This window comes from Cololabis saira, chromosome 4 (genome assembly GCF_033807715.1).
Source record: "Cololabis saira isolate AMF1-May2022 chromosome 4, fColSai1.1, whole genome shotgun sequence".
Lineage (NCBI taxonomy): Eukaryota > Metazoa > Chordata > Actinopteri > Beloniformes > Belonidae > Cololabis > Cololabis saira.
Window position 1 is genome coordinate 19735325 of NC_084590.1, and position 22555 is coordinate 19757879.

The 22555-nt window shown below is 38.1% G+C and overlaps 2 protein-coding genes across 3 annotated transcripts; one reads left to right on the plus strand and one right to left on the minus strand.

Annotated features, from left to right (window-relative positions):
• Window positions 1-371: 371 nt before the first annotated feature.
• Window positions 372-6016, minus strand: tubd1 (tubulin, delta 1). Its single transcript, XM_061720267.1, has 8 exons — window positions 5772-6016; window positions 4669-4816; window positions 4353-4569; window positions 4024-4255; window positions 1502-1666; window positions 1266-1394; window positions 912-1095; window positions 372-670 (listed from the first exon to the last, which is right to left on the minus strand). Exons 1-8 carry the CDS (start codon window positions 5920-5922, stop codon window positions 562-564), a joined length of 1335 nt encoding a protein of 444 aa, XP_061576251.1. The 5' UTR covers window positions 5923-6016; the 3' UTR covers window positions 372-561.
• Window positions 6017-8465: 2449 nt separating this feature from the next.
• rps6kb1b (ribosomal protein S6 kinase b, polypeptide 1b) lies at window positions 8466-22524 on the plus strand. Of its 2 annotated transcripts, XM_061719113.1 has the most exons (15): window positions 8466-8628; window positions 11311-11354; window positions 11452-11572; window positions 14180-14248; window positions 16914-17061; window positions 18248-18305; window positions 18590-18690; window positions 18835-18925; window positions 19022-19112; window positions 19223-19330; window positions 19923-19985; window positions 20235-20312; window positions 20549-20656; window positions 20952-21064; window positions 21161-22523. In XM_061719113.1, the coding sequence occupies exons 1-15, from the start codon at window positions 8503-8505 to the stop codon at window positions 21393-21395; spliced, it is 1554 nt and encodes a 517-aa protein (XP_061575097.1). In that variant the 5' UTR covers window positions 8466-8502; the 3' UTR covers window positions 21396-22523. The 2 variants fall into 2 exon arrangements, with proteins under 2 accessions (XP_061575097.1, XP_061575096.1); XM_061719112.1 differs by having other exon boundaries at window positions 20952-22524.
• The last annotated feature ends 31 nt before the right edge of the window (window positions 22525-22555 follow it).

Here is a 22555-nt window from a genome sequence, read left to right on the forward strand (position 1 = left end):
AAAATGTTCTCCACATTTTCGAAATTAAATAAATGGCAAATAATTGTTCTGTAGGTTTTTTATCTAATGATCCCAAGTAGGAGCAGGCATACAAGTATATTTATTAAAATATATCACTTTTTATTTGATTCAATTTATATGAAGCCTTTAGAAGAAAAATATGAATACTTATCACTAACTACTTAAATAATGGATGTATTATGTTGATGGTTTGAAACAATTTAACCATAACTCAGCCTCTGTTTTTAGCAACTGGCCAAAGTTAAGGGTTGTATTTGTACAAATCTGTTGGGATTGAGGAGAAGCCATCGTGAACATTAAAATTTAGTTATTTTATATTTTTTTTTTTGCATTTTATAGTTATTAGTTATTTTTCAGTTCCAGCAGCTGACCATCCACATGCATCTCCAACACAGCTGTGTGTCTTGGGTAGAACATTGAACCTAACAATTTTCCTTCAATAAAGTAAAATAATTGTTAATTGATTTTATTTAAATGCATAGAGAGACAAAATAATTACAAGTAAAATCTTATAAAAGTTGACGGTAGCTGCTCCTGCTGCTATCGTTGCAGCTGGCGGTAGCTGGAGATGACCTGCTCAAGAGACGTGAAGCTGTCGAGAAAGTCCTCTTCTGAGATGCCGTATTTAATATATTGATGGACGTAAGCTCTGTAACAAAATTAGTTTTAAAAGAAAAAAAAGTTTACTCCAGGAAAAAGGAAAGGATATGTACAGCTACTTTTTTTTGCAATCTATTATAGCTTCTGACATTTAATAAAAAAAATTACAATGTTCAGATATGGGAACTACCCCCAAAATATGGTTTATGTTCATGGTGAACTGCTTTGCACAATTATCTCAATGTTTGGACATCCCCCTCCCAAGAGAGAGATTTATAGGATTGACTCACCTAGAGGCAAACATATTCCATGCTTTTCTCACCATGTCATCCAAAGGTCTTAGCAGAGCCTGACTGTTACTAACCAGCGTAGCAGACTTTTCATACTTGTTAAAAGGAACTGGGGATTTCCACAAACTGAAAGCATCTTTGGGTGCGAGCCAGGAAGTGTAGATGGATGGCTCTTCAAAGCCTCCTATAGACACAACCACATTCCATGGACATTTTTAGACACTGTCATCACTGCCTGGTTAATCTTTTTTTTTCCCTATAAACATCTCCTACAAGAATCTTGTAGATTTCTCATATCAACTCAATAAAAGACTTTATATTCCCCAGTTATTACATTTTAACCAAATGCCTGACCTGTCTCTGCATGGTAGACATCTTTTCCTCTTAGTATGAGCAGGTTTGCCAGTGAGGTGTTAAAACTGCCTCCTGGGAGACTCCGTACCGGACCAGAGGCAGGAGGTGGATTCACCTGCCAGTCTATACCTGAGCAAGACCAAAAAACATCATTAAACTACCACTAATTGTTTCATTAAAGATAAAAATGGAAACTAATGTGTTATGTCCACACACTAATGTTTGCCTAAACTTGCCCTCCTCCATCTTGGTGTTGGAGATGAGCATCTGTCGCAGATGTTTGAGCAGCCCCGGCCAGCTGAACGTGCTGTAGGCCACAGAGGAGCTGGCCATCTGAGGGATGCTACACGCGCTGAGCAGCTTGTACTCCGGGTGGCAAGCCAGAGCGCTCACCAGCTCACCTGAGACGTGACATGAAAACAACCCCATAAGAGATCACAGTGTGTGAATGTGATAAATGGTGCAATTTAAAACTGAATACAGCCAGGTTTGACCTGGGACTAAGTGGCATCTCACAAGATAAAGGACACGTATATGCGTATTCTACACTTTAACTGCCTTTTAGTGATATTTTAGTGCCGTACTCATCAAATACAGCTCTTATTGCACGTCATTAAAAACTAAAACAATTAAAAACAATAAAATCCCAGTGCTTTTTTTGTTTTTAAGGATATGTCTTAACCTAAGATACAGTCTTCAACAGTGTTACTAAACAGCCCTGAATCTTTATTTTTTTTTTTTTTAATAATTAAATTTTAACTTATTTTGTATTATCAGAATATCTTTAAAAAAATGTCCCAAGGTCCTTCAAGGTGGGGTGGGCATAGCATTTGTACCCATTGTTTCAAGACCTTAAACAGTGATCTGGTACCTTACCTTCACAGTCACATCATTAGCTACGTTTAGCTAACTTGTGTGCAATTTACATGACACATGAAATAAAAAAGGTATTTACAGTACGATACAAAGTTTTTATCATCCATATTTATTTTTCTATCTTTATTAAAACTCAAACAGAAAATTTTGTCAGAGACGATGATACAAAATGTAAATGCTTTAGCCTTAAGATATATGTCCACAAAATAAAAACACAATGTCCATAAAAAAAAAAGTCTACAAGCGAAACTTATTTATTGTGACCTCGTTTTTTTTAATAATATATATATATATATATAGCTTTTTATTAATACAGATCATCCATTTTATTTAGGTTTAAGAGAGGCGGATGTCTGTATTTTCTGCTTGTATCATAAAGAGAGTGGAAATATACTGTGTGACTGTGGATATAAGACATTAGCTCAGAACTCCTTGCAGCATGTGAAGACTGAATAGATCACTGAACTGGTTAGGGACAACGTTTCAGAGTACAGATTAGAAACAAAAAAAAAAAAAAAAAAGACAAAAACCATCAAGCACAGAGGTAACAAAAAAAAAACGGTAACCCTAAAGGAGCTGCAGAGACTGACAGCGGTTTGAAATGCTCGTCGATAGAAGTACTTGAAGCCCTACACTCCACAAAGATAGTCTGCTCTCTTGAACAGTGACCACTGCCTTTACAAGAAAACTAAAGCAAGATTGAGATTCACCAAAGACTCTTTTCAAACTAAAGATTTTGGCCACACATGGCACAAACACATCACCCGAAGTTCTCCATCCCTAGACTGGAGCATTTCATTTCACTTTATTTTGTGTAGAGGGAAATTGTACATTGATAAACATTTCAAAATGTAAATATACCCAATTGTTCCCAAAAGGCTCATTTGCATTGGCAGTCCCCCTGCAAGACTCAGCATGGTAATCTGGGTACTTTTCTTACTGGCCGGACATGGGGAGAACTGATGGATAATGCTAATGCGAATCCCTGAGACAAACCTGTTTTATGCCTCCGAAACAGGTGTAACAGATGTTTACTGATCGGAATAACGGTAATGCCAAGCGTGTGGCTAATGCAATACTTGTGTGATTTAAGAGGCCACATGCACAAAGTGAAAAGGGTGAGTTAAAAACCACTCAAATTTATAATCTTGGTAGATTTAAAGTTTGTTGTACACCAGTAGAATTCATCCAGCTTGAACAAACTGGACTAGTTTCATCTTCATGAAGGGGCAATAGTCATGTGAATGCAGAAAATGTTATTTTTGTGTTATTCCAGTTATAAAGTACACTTTATTCAAATATTTTGACACATATTTTTTTCGGGACTCAAACCTGTGCTGCATCACGAGGCCAATAGCCTCAGTAAATGGTGTCCACTCAACCCAATGAGCTATTCAGGACCCAAAACACACACTCACTCTGCACACACTACCTGCTTTTTTGCACTGTTTTTTCTCTTTTTTGTCTTTTCGCACTACTTTATTTCCATTGCAATGTACTGTATATAGTGTCTATATTCCATAATGATATATATTTTTAACTTTTTACTTTTTTTACCCCTCCCCTGCATGTGTGTTAAGTGTACTGCTGCTGAACAATGTGAGTTTCCCCATTGAGGGAGAAATAAAGGATTATCTTATCTTAAAAACTGATTTATTTTTGACGAAACTTCAGATTTTGAGATCAGAAATTCAAGGTTGCTTATAATTATGACCAGGACCTTATCTTGTTATTACATATAACGCATGTCATTAAAACTATAAATTACACTGAATCGTTTTTAATTATTGTAATACAGGTGTGTGTGTGTGTGTGTGTGTGTGTGTGTGTGTGTGTGTGTGTGTGTGTGTGTGTGTGTGTGTGTGTGTGTGTGTGTTCTCACCAATAGGATTTCTGCTGCAGACTCCATGGGAGTCGGGAGTGAGTGCAGGCTGCAGGACACTGCCCAGCTGGTGAGCAATAACCCTGTTGATATCACTGAAGGAGATTTGTTTGATGTTGAGCAGCTGACTGCAGACTCGGTGCACCGTGTCATTCTCATGCACCAGGATGGCGTCTGAGAGTTGGTAGAGATGAGCTAGTGTCAGTACTGAGTTGTAGTTCTGGACAATCACCTAAAAACAAAAAAAAAGAAAAAAGAAATATTATAAGAATGCACATTACTCTCCTCAACCAACTTTAAAAATGGAGTCAGATGCTGAGTGTCCATACCTCACCGGTCCCATACGGCCAAGTGAGGTGGTTGAGGACGAAGGATGCTGGGTAAGTGTCTCTGAGACATTGAGTGATGTAAGTACCCACTCCCGACCCTGTTCCCCCTGCAACACTCATCATGGCCAGGAAACCCGCAAGTCTGTCACAGCGCTCCACCTCTCGCCTCACCATTTCCTCCACCACATCTCTGTGACGAGGACCATGCACACAATACCTAGTTGAAAACAAGATGCATACGATCAGCTTGAACCTCGGACTTGTTTCCTGAGAGTCTAAACTTAGGATTGTGCCTTTGCATTGGTTCAACCCTTACCCATTAGCCCAGTTGTTTCCAGAGCCTTGCTTCTGGCTGAAGTGTGAAGTTCCTCCATACCTCCACCTGCCTGTTTTGGCAGCCTTGGCCATACTGTGGTTGATCACTTTGGGCTCCATGTCAATCAGCACCGCCCTGGCCTCCAGCTCTAGTGAACAGATGTTATGTTATGTTATGTTATGAATCTTTATTTCGGCTTGTACAGAACAAGATGAAAAGGAAAGAAAAAAAAACAAAACAACATTTCTTTTGCCGAAAAGGTGTAGGCTGAAGCCGTAGCTTATAGTGCCTACTGCCTATCCTTTTTTCTGATGATCAGCAAAAATATGAGACATTAGCTTTTACTCAGTGGAAACAAACAATACATAAAGAAGAAAAAAATAAGTAAGACAAAATATAAAATTGACGTTTCACATCCTAGAATGTTTTTGATAGTATACTTTATAATTATAGTGTTTTATATTTATTTACAGTATTTTCATTAAACAATTTCTTAAACTTGACAATAGAGCGCCACATTTTTAGGTTGTTATTACAACTATTCCAAATGTCTCTAGCCTTAACTGATGTACATCTCTTTTTAATATTAGTTCTTGCTGTCATCATCTCAAACATGAGTTTCCCCCTCAGATCATAGCGGGTTTCTTTTATCTGGAACAGGTCCTGAATGCAGTTTGGAAGCAGTTTCTGCTGGGCTTTAAAGGCAAATAAAACAGTTTTCTGCTCTACTATATCATGGAATTTTAAGGTATTATATTTAATAAAAAGATTATTTGTTGGTTTATAATAGTCAGATCTATCAATTATCCTTAAAGCTCTTTTCTGTAATAGAAAAATAGGGTTTGTATTTGTTTTATAGGTGTTACCCCATATCTCCACACAATAAGTCATGTATGGAACAATGAGTGAGTTATACATTAAAAACTGTGCTCTTTGACAGAAAAAATAATTTGTTTTATTTACTATTGCTAGGGTTTTAGACATTCTTGATTTTACACTATTTATGTGTGATTTCCACACATAAATAGATAATACAGTACCCATAGAAACTCGCACAGAAAACTTACACCAATCCTATCTGGATGCTAGAAGAGTTGCCTCACCTCCTTGTGTAGTTTGGTGGAAGAAGCGCTCCCAGCTGGCTGCGCTGTAGGCTTTCCCCTGTCCCGCCTCAGCATCGCTGCACAGGGTGTCAAACAACTCCTGGCCCACCTGGTTACCGCACTGGCCGAGCTGGACGGTGACGATGGACATGTCTGGTCGATAACGGTCATACCGCAACAGCACACCTGACCATTAGTTCTTCCCTCATACTGCTGTTGGTTTTCAACACAGCGCTGCTGCTGCCGCCACGTGACGTCAGAAACGACATTTCCGGGTTATAAAGCGATTGTTTTTGTTTTCAAAATAAAACTTTTAATCAATCCCCAAAATGTTAGCAATCCCTAAAGAGGGATTATAATGGGGATTATAACATAAAATATGAAAAAATAAAATAGATTAAAAAATCATAAATAAATAAATCATAAAAATAAATCATAAATATATAATAAATACATAAATATATAATAAATAAAACATAAAAATTATAAAAACAATAATAAAATAACAAATAAAAATAAAATATAAAAAATAAAAATAAAAAATAAAAATAAAATAATAATGTATTTTATTTATTTTAATAAATAAAATAGAATTGTAATAATTTTATTCATTTTAATAAAATAAAAATAAAAAATAAAATAAAAATCTATTAAATTAAATAGATAAAAAAATACACACACACACACACACACACATATATATATATATATATATGTATATATATTTTATGTTTATGTTCATGAAAACTCATTGCAAAAGTAATTGTAGAGTTGTGTTATAACAAATTACATGTCATCAGGTGTAAACAACTGGATTATGAAAAACTCATCAGTATGTATATATATATATATATATATATATATATATATATATATATATATATATATATATATATATATATATATATATATATATATATATATATATATATATATATATTGATGAGTATATTAACCTTATTTTTTCTGCAACTTTTTCACTGAGGATAAATCTTTTTTTTCACATCGCTTAAATTATATGTATTTTTTCTTGACTTACTCTAATTGTTTTGAATTTCATGGTTAAAGGAGTAGAACAACAACAGAAAGAAAAACTATTTAACACTTTATGGATTTCACAGGTCTTCTCTTATAAATACTATATACTAATACTGTAGTACTGTAGTCAGTACTCGAGTTGTAAAAAAAAATCAGGGGGGATGGTGGATTTTATCATATGGGGACAGATAATTTGTGCTGATTACAAATAATATAATATATTACAAATAATAGCAGTGACCAAAACACCTGCAGAAATACTGCAGGAATGACATAGCAGCAGTTAAATGCAGCCTTCTGTAAGCTTTAAATATCCACTGGGCAGTTTTCTGAACTTATCAATATGCCTCTGTCCTTCACAGGATAAGTAAAATGGATCACTGCAAAAACTCAAAATCTTAACAAGAATATTTGTCTTATTTCTAGTTAAAATGTCTCATTTAGTAAAAAAATCTCATTACACTTAAAACAAGACTCATCACTGGAAAAAAACAACAATTTTCACCTGTTTCAAGTAGATTTTCACTTAAAATAAGTAGAAAAATCTGCCAGTGGAACAAGATTTTTTTGCCTGTAATGAGAAGATAAATCTTGTCCCACTGGCAGATTTTCCTACTTATTTCAAGTGAAAATGTACTTGAAACAGGTGAAAATTGTCAAACAAGTTATTTTTCTGGTGTTATTTTTCTGGTGATGACTCTAAATGTTGAAATAGCAGTAAAACCACATTCATTGATGAAATGACATAAGGGATGGACAGGGGGGATGGCAGTTTTACAGGGGGGATGATTTGGACCGTTTTTATTTCAGGGGGGATGCCATCCCCCCTCATCAGTGGCGTCAATTCAGTGGAAGCTAAGGTATGGCAAGGTTACAAGTCACAGAACTTAACTATAGTATCAATCAACACGTTCAGCAAATACTGTAGTTTATCTGTACTGTGTGGTCAAGAAAATTGGAACTTTTTCAAATGCAGTCTCGCTCACTGCAAAAACTCAAAATCTTACCAGGAATATTTGTCTTATTTCTAGTTAAAATGTCTCATTTTTAGTCAAAAAATCTCATTACACGTAAAACAAGAGTCATCACCAGAAAAATAACTTGTTATTTGACCATTTTCACCTGTTTCAAGTAAATTTTCACTTGAAATAAGTAGAAAAATCTGCCAAGATTAATCTTTTCCACTGGCAGATTTTTCCACTTATTTTAAGTGAAAATCTACTTGAAACAGGTGAAAATGGTTGTTTTTGAGTCTTGTCTTAAATGTAATGAGATTTTTTTTTACTAAAAATTTGACATTTTAACTAGAAATAAGACAAATATTCTTGTTAAGATTTTGAGTTTTTGCAGTGTATAATAACTAGTGAAATCGATCATGTTGTTCTGATTTGCATTTGTAGTTATTCTATATGTATTAAGTAATAGAATAATCAATACAAATAGACAGAGTAATTCCATAAATGTATTTAAAAAAACAAACATTTACATTTTCCCATGAAGCTAAGGTGTGGCGGCTGCTGTACCTTGCCATACCCAATTGACGCCCCTGCCCCTCATCCCCCCTCAACTCGAGTACTGACTGTAGTAGTGTAGTTTGCGAGTGTTTATCAGACAATGGAGCAGGGCACCGCCCCCTGCGCTCACTGCGCATGCTCGCGGTGGAGCCGGTCATGGCGGCGGTGTGTGCGAGTCCATGAGGTGGCGACGCTGGCTGTTCTCTGTCACACAACTACCCGAGCAGCGCGTTGCCATGGCTGGAGTGTTTGACATTGATTTGGACCAGCCAGAGGAAAATGTTTCCGATGACGAGAATGAGGAGGTACGGACGTGGCGGTGTTTGAGCGTGAATGTGAAGGTAGCCCGGTAGTAGCCCGGTAGCTGGGGGCTGCCAGCAGCCTCCGCTGGGCCTGCTGCTCCCGGCAGCTGCAGCACCTGTCGGGCCTCCCTGACCCGGTATGGGACTGGAGGCTGATGACATTAACCCCAGCTTTCTAACTTGTCTGCATATGTATTAATAGTTAATACCATGTTGGTAAAAACCTAAGGCATATATATGCCTTTTTAATATACATCATATATATATATATATATATATATATATATATATATATATATATATATATATATAAAACATTTATTTACATTTTTATATATATATATTCTTTTCTTTTTATTTATTTTTTTATTATTAGTAGTGATGCACCGAAATGAAAATTTGTGACCGAAACCGAAAATAATAATAAACACTTGGCCGAATACTGAACAATACCGAACATGGTTCTTCAGCAGTTTTTCATTTATTTTCCCAATTTTTTTCACCATTGCATGAATCAAATACATTTGATTTAGGCATGCTTTTCAAAGAAAAAAATCTTTTACAAAATTACAAGGTAGAAAATATTTATTGAACATAAAAACTGAACATTTTTTTTAAAATTTCCCAGCATTATGTTGTTTTGGTTCCACCTCCTGGTGAATGTTAGGTAAAATTCTTATGGGGTTAGTTTTTGGTTGGCCAACGATTTATGTAGTGCGCAACGTTACGGGACGGAGCGGCCAGTCTATTTCCTTATTTTACAACGCCGTTATTAATTGTTCGTTTTTTTTCCCCACTTATTCCACCGAACACCGAAAGTGTTTTTTTGCCATTTTCGGCCGAACAATTTCGGTTACCGAACAATCGGTGCATCACTAATTATTAGGCTCAGAAATACTTAAACGCCTACTGATATGCATTTTGCCCAAATGATTTGGGATGAAATGCATAACTGACGATAGAATTTATGTGACCGGCAAGTGTTTTTTTTTTATTGAGGCCATTGGGGTGGCCAGCAAATTTGTAGGGGGGGCCACCCCCTGGTGGCGCCACTGCCCTTAAGCCTGATTTATGGTCCCGCGTTACACCGACGCAGAGCCTACGGCGTAGGCTCTGCGTCGGTGTAACGAAAAATTGTAATTGAGTAAAAGTATCTTTACTTTGCTTAAATCCTACTCAAAGTAAAAGTACTCATCTAAAAATTTACTCGAGTAAAAGTACAAAAGTACTTCATTTAAAATGTGATTTGAGTAAAAGTTACTTTCAGTTATTTAATGCAAAAAAAGGATGAGTCACGAATCAAATCCAGCACAAGTTGTTTTAATTAACTTTGAGGCATATTAAAGTTCACATCCACACTTGTAAAAGCTCAGCTGAGCTCAGTAACATGATCCTTTTAGTAGTATTCAAGTATTCAAACACAAAATAAAGTGCCCAATGCCCGCAGGATCCTGCTATTCACAATAAACCAAAATAAAATGCCCACAAGATTTTCACCATAAATTTTGTACTCAGTAACGTGAGGGGGTTCAAATGTAGCAAAGTAAAATACTTGGGTCAAAATGTACTCGAGTAAAAGTAAAAATTACATATTTCAAAAACTACTTAGAAAATTACAAATTACTCATAAAAAGTACTCAATTACAGTAACGTGAGTAAATGTAATTTGTTACTTTCCACCCCTGAGGACCAGTTGCACGTTTGCTTCCGTTTATACGGAGATATAAAAAGCAGCATTGCAACATAACTCCAGTGAATATAATGTTTGTTTCTTTATGCACAAGTCACGCCTACTTCATTATAATAGAGAAGTATGTGTAGCTGTTATCGGCACACACGCTCGCAGAGCTGAGTCGGATTACTTTGAAATGTTGCTTGATACTGATTAAATATTACATTGTGAGTTTTGTGGTTATTAGCGGAAATAATTGGATTACAAAAAAAAACAAATGTAATACAGTATAATCCTAATACCTTTGGATTAATTTAAGGTCAACTATTGAAAACATTGCTTTAAGTGTCCAAACAAATGAAGTGACTACATTTCTCAGTGCCAATAAAATGCATTTTGCAATTCTTAAGGTAACTACAACTTAGTAACACAATTTTTAATGAATCTAAGCTACTTTCACTTATTTTTTTCATAATCCTATTTCATTCACCCTATGACATGTAATTTGTTATAACACAACCCTACTATTACTTTTCATGAACATAAACTACTTGAGGGCTAAATATATTTAGTTACTTGTAAAGCTTTACATCACAGATGCCCTTGTTTGTCAGCTGCTCTTACACCTGGAGATGAGCATCCTCATGAACAGGTGGATTTGGCTTTAATATATTGTACCACAGCATGTCCTGCAAGTAACCACTTTTTTCTCACTGGAGGTTTTGAGACAAATACAATTTTAACTCCTGATTATTCAGTTGTGATAGAGCAAAAGTCCAAAAATAATTTTGTAGTGATATCCAGCAGAGATTAGCTCCAAAACTTCAACATAGAGTGAAATTGTTTTTATAAATAGCACTACCGTTGAATACTAATAGAATAGTATTATTATCAAATAATTAATATATTGTGATACTTTTTTTTTTTTTTTTTGCTTATGACAATAATTTTAAAGATTTATGTAAACGGTTTATTTAATTTTACTTTGATCTGAATTCTACTTTTCCTTCCAGGCTCAAATCAATGATATCATGGATCAGTGCAGTGGGTTTGAGTTGTAAGTATTTTAATGTCTGCTATATTGTTTGAATTTTTTTTATATCTAATGTAAGATACAAAGAAGAGCATTTTACCACAAACATATGTTCCGGCAGCAACATGGACGACTGTGAGAAGATCGAGATCTCTGACGACATCGTGAATCAGGGGACGGAGAACATCAGGCCCGAGTGCTTTGAGCTGCTGCGGGTTCTGGGGAAGGGAGGTTATGGAAAGGTATGAAGCGTACTGACCAAGCACTCTTTCCGGCATGCACACACAGTGTATTTTTTACTCTAAAACATGAAGTCGACTTGCATTTCTTCCAGCCTGTCCGGTTATTCTGAACATGCATGGACCTGTTCAGACCTGGTGCTAACATGCATCTCAGGGGACACCAGCGTGAATGCATTGGGGATGTATTCAAATCCAGTTTCTTACGTCATATTTAGAGTTGTTCTGGCAGCCCTCTCACAACAGTGTGAATGCTAATGTGTCCCGGACCACTTCCTTCCCCGATGAAACATCCAGCAACTTCCAGTTTCCACAAATAATGCATCCAGTAAAAATAAGTGTACCAACAGGATGCATCATTCACAGAAAACCTCCTCCTGGTCTCTTATGTTGCTTATTGCAGCGGTAGTGAAGAAAGCAGATGTGAGCGCAGCAGCAGAGCTCAGATCTGCCTGGACTGTCCTTGGAGATGTCTTTTTATGGACCTTGGCTCTAATGTTTGGAGCCAAGCCAGGCATATTTCTACTCCTTACACCTGAGAGGTGTGCTAACTCTCATTTTACCTTGGCCAGATTGCCATGGTTAACGTGGACTTTAACACACAAGCCTCTCCGGAGCAGTTTGTGTTCATGGTTTCAGAACGTTTTATCTAAATCATTTCAGATTTTCCTTTCCAGCTATAAACATAACATGGAAACATGGTATAAATTTATGCTGATGCCTGAAACAGGAGCTGGACTGAGAGCTCTTGACTGATCTAGTATTAATATTCAGGCGCTGAGGGCATGTAGACATGAATCAAATGTTGAGATTTTATCGGCAACTTGTTATCATAACATAGTGCTGATTCAATGACGTCCTCTGAGCAATAATCAGTTCAGTAGTTGGATTTTAGGTTAAACTTAAAATCAACTCTAACTACTTGCTATATAAAATATCAATTTATGTAACCAAACCTGCTGAATTCTACATTTTTCTTCCAAAGAAGCTTTGAAATTATAGAAAAACTAAATTTATACCATGGACCGTGTTACCATAGCAACCATGAATTCAGTTGGTGATGCAGAATATGGCATGTTTATGTATTAAACCTTGGCCGTGTCCGAAATTGCATACTTCCACCCTAATGAGTATGCAAAATGAGTATGCAAGATTTTTTGCGTCCGAAACATTAGAACGTACTCAATAGTATGTACTATCCATACTCATTCCGGAGAATTTTATTAGTGTGGATTGATGGACACTAGCTAAGCAGAAACTTCCCGCAATGCAGCAGTGTTTGGTTGCTAAGTGATACGTATATGTCATAAGTATAATATTATTATATAATATTATATTATTATAATATCCGTATATAATAATATTATATAATGTAATCTATAATGCTGCTACACTGCTGTGACACGTCACTTCCTCCCAACGGCAGGAAGAGACGTGTGCGCTCTTAATAGTACGTCCGAATTAATGCACACTACTGATATTTACTCAAAAGTGTGCCGAATTTAAGTATACTTTTTAGTATATACTGTTTAGTATGGCATTTCGGATGCACCGCTTGCTTTGCTGTCAAGTTCATTCCACTCTGCAACATCTCAGTCTGTAAAGCAGAGGTGCACAATGTTAGAGTGTCAGCTTATTTTTATATGAAGAGTGTGATATACACCAGATAGTGTTCTGTCAATGAAATTAATTTTACATGGCTTTGATCAGAGATTAAAGTGGTACAGTTATATGGGACGGTGTCAGAGCTACGTGCAGTTCTTGACTATCAAGTTAAGGTTGAAAAGATTTCTCTGCAGCTGTTATGACATAAACATCAGTAGATGTTTTGTATTTACTGCTGCGTTCATCACAGCCCCATATTTGTCATCTGTTGTAATGACTTTAATTTCTTCACACCTCCTAATTCAAACAACCTGCTCTTCTAAAAAATAAAGTGCCTTCTACTCGAGAGAGAGAGGCCTCAGAAAGATCCTATTATCCACAGTTGTCCGTTGTCTCTGAGGGAAGTGACTGCTTTGTTGATCTGGTTAACACAAAGAGCATGGCTGTGTTACTGTCACAGACCAGCCCCCTCACATTGCAAAGTTAACACAAATATGTTGTGCATTACTTGGTTTACACAGCCCACGGGCAGTAAAGATATTGTTTATTGTGAGCATATGTTTAGCTGCTTTTCCTTTTGAAGAGTGGTTTAGAGTGAAAAGTGCTGATAGTTTAAACGTTTCATTTTGCCTGTCCTTAGTAAAAGTGTACCTACCGATGCTGATTTCTGCATCGTACAGATCAGCGTCCTCTGCTCCTCTTACTTTTCCAATGCTTCTGTTGCAGCACCACACTATTGAAATGTTTACTTAAAGAAAAAACTATAGATCTCTGGAAAAGATCAATTGTATAATAGATTTTAGGTGTCTGAATGTATTTTTGATTTGGTTTTGTTTGAATGTGGAGCAGGTGACTGACAATCCGTCATAGACGACTTGTATAGGTCAATTTTAATGCCAAGTGTTAACACGTATACTCAGAGCCGTCCACTTGATATCGGATAACCCAGAATACGTAATATAACCAGGTATCAACAGTCACATAATCATTTTTCTTCTTTTGTAGGTTTTCCAAGTTCGAAAAGTTGTTGGAGCTGCATCAGGCAAAATATTTGCCATGAAAGTTTTAAAAAAGGTACTTTTTTTTTCTTCTCTCCTACCTGTGTAATAACCTTATTGATAAGTCGCAGAGATCTTCAGCTAGTGTCAGTTTGTATAATAAGCGCATTACATGCTTGTTTGTACAAATAAACATTCTGGTCCTCTTGTCTGTGAACATTGGGCGTCCCTGAAGCCGGTGGTGGGGTAAGATTTCACTGCTAGTTGGTAGATTGTTATCTGCACTGCTGCAGCCTTGTAACTCAAAACGCTCTTCCCCAGGCCACTAGAGTCAGCTTGATATTGATGCTGCTTCTGCTTCATTAGCTAATATGACCTAAGTAACATGATAAAGACCTGCAGTTGTTTGTTTCACTTGTTAAGCTTATAGTGTGAGCAGCAGAGCTCTGTTAGAGACTGGGGCTCATTGCTCATAGAGCATCTCCAGATGTAAAATAAGTCCTGACTTGCCCCAAGAATCCTGTAACACCTGTATCACTGTTACTATGAAGTATTTTAAGTGTGGAAATTATCCTTCCTGCAGGATTTAGGTGAGTTTCACATCAGTTCTAACCCGTCAGGTGCCCCCAGCATGCGGAGACATAACGGATAAATATTCCCCAAAGCTAATTGCTATTTGCAATTTAATTTCACATAACAACCTTTTCTTGCGACTGTGTTGGAGTAAGAACTTTTTTGTATTTAGATTCTTTAAAAAAAAAAATATTACATGTTCTTGCGACCCGTCACTGCTGAAAGAAAATCCGGGGCTGTTATTGCTGTTGTCCCACTTCAAGATGTAAACGCTCAATAACACGTAGTTTGTAACTTATGTGGTAGCGCGCATATAAATCTTGAGAACAATGTATACTAATCGCTTTTCTTTTTTTTCTGGCCGTATCAACAAATGTGCTGATGTCTGAGTGGCGTCTTCAACAGAGCACGAAAGAATAGGGTGTTCTGGTTCTGGTAGGAAGTAGCGGGTGGTTTGCTTGAAAGTTTAACCTCCACATGTCATATACATCTTTCTTAGTAATACTGATAGCAGAGTAGACATGAATGATTAATTTCTAATAAGTTTAAGTTTCATGGCATCGTTCCACATTTCTGTTTTAAGATGTTCTTTGAGAGAGAACATTTCAAACTAAAGTCATCACTCAGTTGGGGCTGAGATCATTCTCAATGAACAAAAGATGTCTCTTAAAAGGTTAATACAGCATGTGCAGGTGACTGCAGATATTTCTGGCTTCAGGTCATAATGGATTAAAGTTTTGTTAGTGGCGGGTGGATGGATGAAATTATTTACGTCTCATTGCTGCGCTTTGCTGGATTTTGTGGCTTGAAAAGTTTGCACTGCACTTTTCAGTCCAGTGAAATAATTGAAGGTAGTGTCTTTTTGAGAACGCGTAATAATAGATGTCTTATTATTCATTTGTTGTAGCTTTCCAATAACAATTTTGTTATTTTAAGTGGTTATTAAATTTAAGTATGAGTTCTTAGAGATGTCTCGTTGTGGGATTTTTCTTCCGTAGATATGGTCATTTATTTCATAGTCTTGCTTTTATTAAAAAAAAATTTGATTGCATCCATTTCTGAGAAGTTTCACCCTATCATCTTATATGTATCACATGTTTAAGTAATCTGATTACAGTTGAAGTGGGCAGGAGTATAGTGTTACGTGGGTTTCTTATAGATGGAGGTAAAGACGTATCGATTCTGATGTTATTTGAAGCGCTGGCCCTGCTGGAGCCATTTTTATCCACTTCTGTCTGTGTTCGGAGACGTGCACCAGGACCGGTCACAGGGTGGTCAAGTCGGTGCAGCCCAAGACAGAAGTACAGATGATGTTTAGAGATTATGAACCACACAGAGTTCAGATAGATTTCCAACACAACAGTTTTTGTTGATATGATTGGAATAAATGGTGAAACTTAGATTAGTCACGTGCTTCCTCAGACGTGGCATCAATCTGCTTTCGTTGTTCAACAGGTAATAAATTCCTGCCGCCATCACAACTTGGTCATTTAGTTTTTTTCTTACTCAACATTTGTGAGTCGGGTTCTTGGTGCTTTAAAACATGATCATCAAACTGCTGAATAGATAGTGAATTGTTCTTCGTTGTTAATAATTCAGTATCATAAAATGGTTTATTACTCTGAAGTGATTCGTGGCTCTGTGCTTAATTGTGTATACATAACACAAGCGTGTTTTGCAAATAGGGCAGATGAGAACATTGAGAGGACGTGTTTAAATCCCCACGAGCCTGCTGCAGCTCTAAACGCTTCCTGGGACAACATTGTTGCTGACACGCTGCACTTGAGCTGTCTAACACAAGGGTTTAGTAAACAGAAGTGAGAGTGACAGCAGGGAGAGTTTGGGAAAACTGGATAAACTGAATACTCTGGCTGTGCCAGAAAAAAACAGCAGTGCCGAGTCTGTTGTTTTACCCTCAGAAATGTAATGGCGTTGTGCCTTAAAGTCTAGTTTTTGATAGAAACATTTGTGCCGTTTAAACAATATTAAATCTGACTTGGTAAACTAAATGTATTAATTGCTGCTCAGTTCACCGTCTATGTCTCAGATGTTGTACAGCTAAGGACTTTCATTTTCTCTAATCTTCTGGTGAGCAGATCATGATGTGATTGTGTGTGCTCCTGCCTTAATGCTGATTTCTTTTTTCCGGGGGGTGCTGGGGTCATCAGGCTATGATCGTTCGCAATGCAAAGGATACGGCTCATACCAAGGCTGAGAGGAACATCCTGGAGGAAGTGAAGCATCCCTTCATAGTTGATCTCATCTATGCCTTCCAGACAGGAGGAAAGCTGTACCTCATCCTGGAGTACCTGAGCGGTCAGTGCAATAAAGGAAAACTGTACCTAGATCCAGCAGTGTTTCCCAACCCGGTTCCTCGGGGGTGCTGCTCTTTCTCTGCTCTGACACACCTGGCTCAAATCAGTGGCTTAATTACAGCCTGCCGACTGTTGATGAGCAGCTGTTGAGGTGCTTTATTAATGTGAGACAGGTGTGTCAGAGCCAGGAAGCGTCTAAACATGCAGGGCAGTGGGGAAACGCGGCAACTGGACCAATAAAGATGACGAATTATGAAATTTAGGGTTTTTCTTTGTCCTTCTGGGTGTTGGGTAATTTTTGGTGCTTGCAAAATGTCTTTAGAGTTACAACAGAAACAGTTATTCTCCCCCACAGAAGACATTGCTGTCACTGGGGTTTTTTTAAACACCTTGTTTGGAGTTCTAGTTCTTCCTCCTGAATGATGCCACCATCACCTACATCTGCGTTATACTGTATTTGAACTCTGCCGTTCTTGACTTTACAGCTGATTAGTCAGAGTAAATGTGGGCTACTGAGGTGATGCAAAGACTTTTTTTTCAATATAATTATTTTTTTTCATTTGAAGGAATATTTGATTATTTTCAGGAAGCGTTGTCTAGCTCTTAAGGTCTCATACCCCCCCATGTGAGCAAAAACTGCCCCAACCACCCCTAGTGACAACAGATCAGCTCAATGAAACTAGCTGTCATGGCAGTAGTGACTAAAACGTAGAGCTGGAGAGAGAGTTGCTGAGTAAGAGACTGAACAAAAGCAAACCTTGAACGGTGTAATAAAAGCAAGTCAACCTCCCAGCCTGTAGAGGGAAGCGCTGAGTTAGAAATCACAAACATCCCTTTGTCTCGCCTTAAAGAGACAGGAGCTAATAAGTGAAGTGTTTCAGGCAGAGGGGAAATACAAACAGTGTGTCTCTGTTGTATAAAGTCCTCAAACTTTTATTCACTCTCTGTAATGCACGCCGACAAAGCATCAGAGGAAAGCGTGGCTTAGCTGTATATTGGAAGTGTTTCCCTCTCCCGTTGCCTCAAAAAGCAGACAGTTGATGAACTGTGTATTAATGGTTTGATTTATATTGGAAGAATTTTTGTTTGTTTGTTTGACACATGTTTTTTTTCCTGTCTTAAACACAAAAAAGACAGTGTATCTTGTCACTTGTGTTGAGATGATAAACTTATGTTCACCTGTGCAGGAGGAGAGCTCTTCATGCAGCTGGAGAGGGAGGGCATCTTCATGGAGGACACCGCCTGGTGAGCTCCGTTTGGTCCCTTTTTATATTAGTGTGATGTCAAAGCCGACTGTCGACTTCATCTGACTAGAAATTATCCAGGCAAATACTAAACTGTCATTGGTTTTAGTGGAACTGATGGTAAACATCCCAGGGCAGCTCAAAAGTAGCAGAGTTAAGATTAACATTCAATAAAAATCACTGTTTTATCCTTATTTTGACATACGATGGTATCTCTTGGCAAGAAGCTGATTGTATTTAGTGAAAGGGCTTCTATTTTTTATTTTTTATTTTTCTTTTGTTTAGCTTTTACCTGGCAGAGATCTCCATGGCGCTGGGTCACCTGCACCAGAAGGGCATCATCTACAGAGACCTCAAACCTGAGAACATCATGCTCAACAGCCAAGGTGAGCGTGCACAAGCCACTTCATCATAGTGTTTTAATTTTTACTTAGACTTTATTGGGAATTAATACATATTCACCAGGAGGTGTGGCCATCATTGTAAATGTATGCATCTAAATGTTGTTTTTTCTTGTTTTTTCATTTCAGGTCATGTGAAATTGACAGACTTCGGTCTGTGTAAAGAATCCATTCATGATGGGACGGTTACACACACTTTCTGCGGTACCATTGAATACATGTAAGTAACATCCCCACCCCCAAGAGGAAAAGAATGCTCATTACTTAGTATTACTTCATCTTCCAAAAATGCTGCCTTTGTTGGGTTTTTTCTCAGGGCTCCAGAGATCTTGATGAGAAGCGGGCACAACAGAGCGGTGGACTGGTGGAGTTTGGGCGCTCTGATGTACGACATGCTCACGGGAGCGGTCAGTTCCAGTTCACACCCTTACAAGGCCTCTTGTGAAATGATTGTTATAAAATGTGAATCAAAATTTGACACGTTGGTGTGACCACAGTCTGTCTCCTCTATTTGTAGCCACCTTTCACCGGTGAGAATCGGAAAAAAACTATTGACAAGATCCTGAAGTGCAAGCTCAGCCTCCCGCCGTACCTCACACAAGAAGCAAGAGATCTCCTGAAACGGGTCTTTACTAGTTTTCCTCTTTTTGTGTGTGTGTGTTTCTTCTTAAGAACTTAACTTGCTAGATGTGATAATCCATGCTGAATGTTATTTCCCATGAAAAATTGGCAATATTTTTTAATGAGTGCAAAACTACAATCTGTCATGTATAAATAGGTTTGAGGCTTTATTGAACAGATACAAGTTGAAAGGAAGTGTTTTTCCCAAAAGCCGCTTTAATCAGGGCCCTGTCTGATTTCAGAACAGATGTCCACTGTCTGTCTTGAGTTCATTTAAGGTTTAATCCTTGAGTCATACAGGTTCAGATTAAATTTCTTGATAAAACTGTGAACTGTGTTGAGTCCTTGAGGTTCTCCTGAGGTCTTTGTTTCAGTATTGATCATGGTTTCAGGAAGTAATGTGATCTCCAAGGTCATCATTCATCCAGGGCATGTTTTTAATCACCTGGCCAATCACAATCAGATTTCTCCCGAATCTTTTTACAATGCTTTGCACTGCAGGTGTTTAAAGACTGAAGTTCTTTGCTGCTTTTTTGACATGGGGGTTTTTGTATTTTCCATCACTGACTTTCTGAACGTGACTCTTGGTTGTTCAGTTGCTGAAGAGAAATGCTTCATCACGGTTGGGAGCGGGAGCAGGAGACGCCACAGAAGTGCAGGTGAGAGCATGCAGGAGGACGAACAACTCTGCAGAGCATTTTAAAGAGTGACATTAGTGTAATTTGTCTTTTTAGCTGCAGATACTTAAAAGTACCTCTGACATTTCAGTTAACATGTTTAGATGATTAAATACTGCAGACTCAGGGGTAAAAAAAAAAAACTTACTGAGACTTACCTGAATCGACACTTGCTTTTGTATCATGATGGAACTGACCATGGGAGCATGTTCTGCATTTGTTCCTCTGTAGGCTCATCCTTTCTTTCGACAAATTAACTGGGAGGAACTACTGGCTCGGAAAGTAGAGCCTCCCTTCAAGCCTATATTGGTGAGTAAAACCAGCAGCGGGCTACAAGCACTACTGAATAAGACATTACTTCCTGTAGAATTTGGTGAGAAATTTGATAAATGTTTACAAATGGTGCTTTTTTAGTAGCCTAAGTTCAGATTTCAGGAATGCAACTGACGTCTTTCTCGTGTTTCGGGCTGCCTGCTCCTTATCGTTACAGCTCGTACATCTACTTGTGTTATACCCTATATCTGTGTCTCCTGTCAATTTTGCAGCAATCGGCAGACGACGTGAGTCAGTTTGACTCCAAGTTCACTAGTCAGACACCAGTCGACAGCCCAGACGACTCAACCCTCAGTGAGAGTGCCAATCAAGCCTTTCTGGTAATATGCAGCTTTATTTCACATTCATTGTGCTTTGATAAAGAGCTTATGTAGCAATTTTCATTCTAAATGCTGCCAAAATTACCCTACATGTTTCAGTAATAAAACAGCTTACAGTTGAGATATATTTCCCCAAAGGTTGTTTCATTTAGATCACTTTCACTAGCTTTATTGAGATTTATGACTTTGACTGCATAACTACAAAGTTGCTCCCGTGTCACATTAGTTCAGCCTTCAGCTGGCGCCTCAAGTGTGACACTGCACTTCAAACTAAATTCGTTTTTTTTCTGTTTAGGGTTTCACATATGTCGCTCCATCAGTCCTGGACAACATCAAAGAGAAGTTCTCATATGAGCCAAAGATCCGCTCCCCTCGACGGATCATGGGCAGCCCGAGGATGCTTCTCAGGTACGTTAGCCGACGTGCAGCAGATACTGCACAAACAACTATGAACCACATTCATAGTCCACCACCTCCATTTCTTTCTCTCCTCCGTCTCCTCAGCCCGGGCTGGTCCCGCAACCCCCTCCTCCCCGGTGGAGGACAAAGTGTCCTCCATTGTCCTCAGGACCAGGCCATGGAGCTGTCCACCCCTGAGCAGATGGACATCTCGTGCAGCTCCGAGGCCTCGGCCCCTCTCCCCATCCGCCGGCCTGCCGGGGTTAACACGGCTCAGATGAAGCAGCAAGCCTACCCCGTGGTAGCTAAGCGCCCTGAGCATCTACGAATGAACCTATGACCCATGATTCGTCAAATTTTTTTCTTATTTTTATTTTTTTTTTTCCATTTTGTTGATATTTTTTTAAAAAGACAAAGGTATGGAGGCTAGAGCTGACGGAAATCCACAATTGCACATCCTCACACTACATATACTGTCACTACCTGGAGTTTGTGTGCGTGGCCGGCACCCCTGCGTGCTGCAGTTATGTGCTACCGACAGCATCACCATCTCTCTACTTCTTCTCAGACTCTTCAGGTCTGTTGGTTTTTGTCTTCATCATGTGTGGCCTGGAAATTCATAGGCGGTTATTACCACACAGTATGCTTCAGACTGAAAAACAGTCTGGTGTCGGTCTTTGATAAGATGTCCGACGTGCTTCGTGCTCTTTCAATGAAAGCCAGCAAGTAAATACTGATGGACAGATTATTCTTTGACAAAATGCTTCCTGGCTCTGAATGGGGGGAAAAAAACTTATGCATTAAATTAAAATTGTTTTATTCAAATCAAAGAAACTGTTTAGCAGACAAGCAGAGGTTCTGTCATTGATAAGTTTAGCTTTATATTTTACAATGTCTTAGAAAGTGGATGCACTGATTGTGCTACATTTCAACTATGAATCAAAAGAACCTGACTGAAATAAGGAAGAAGAAGAAAAAAAGTGGGACTTTTATCATTCTTTCAGCATAGGTGTCGTGGATAACTTGTGAAATAGCTTGTTTTATGTGGGGTCCATACTTCGGTTATCGTTCTTCAGCTATATCAGGTTGGATCACTGGATTAGTTTATCACGATTCAGTTTGATTCAACAATAGCGCGACCCTTTTTCTTTTTCAATCACCAACCAAAACATTAAAGTGATTTCAATCCAGCTTGAGTGACACATCCACTCGTCTGGCTGCCCAGGAGATCCTGGGGCTCGGCAGTTCAGGACGGCAGACCCTCATCTGACCCCTGGAGGGGGATTCATGTCTAAGACTGTAGAGCCAGTTGATCTGGTCAGCGTCTGCAGCTGCGGGGTTTAATGCTCCGCAGGCAGCATTCAGCCTCCTGCATCAGCATTACCTTGTTCAGGACGGACATTTTTTGAACTTCTGCAATACAAAAAAAAATTATAAATAAAATACAGAAAAAAAACATGTGCATCATTTCTTTTATGCATGAAAATGTCAAAGTTTAAA

Excerpts from the sequence above, each read along its gene's own strand:
- tubd1 (XM_061720267.1), bottom strand. The coding sequence starts at position 5,922 with ATGTCCATCGTCACCGTCCAGCTCGGCCAGTGCGGTAACCAGGTGGGC. Across the intron at positions 4,256-4,352 it reads GGCCGTATGGGACCGGTGAG|GTGATTGTCCAGAACTACAA; the intron begins GTATGGACACTC and ends TTTTGTTTTTAG. Across the intron at positions 1,395-1,501 it reads CAACACCAAGATGGAGGAGG|GTATAGACTGGCAGGTGAAT; the intron begins GCAAGTTTAGGC and ends GGTCTTGCTCAG.
- rps6kb1b (XM_061719112.1), top strand. The coding sequence starts at position 8,503 with ATGAGGTGGCGACGCTGGCTGTTCTCTGTCACACAACTACCCGAGCAG. Across the intron at positions 14,249-16,913 it reads CCATGAAAGTTTTAAAAAAG|GCTATGATCGTTCGCAATGC; the intron begins GTACTTTTTTTT and ends TGGGGTCATCAG. Across the intron at positions 17,062-18,247 it reads CATCCTGGAGTACCTGAGCG|GAGGAGAGCTCTTCATGCAG; the intron begins GTCAGTGCAATA and ends TCACCTGTGCAG.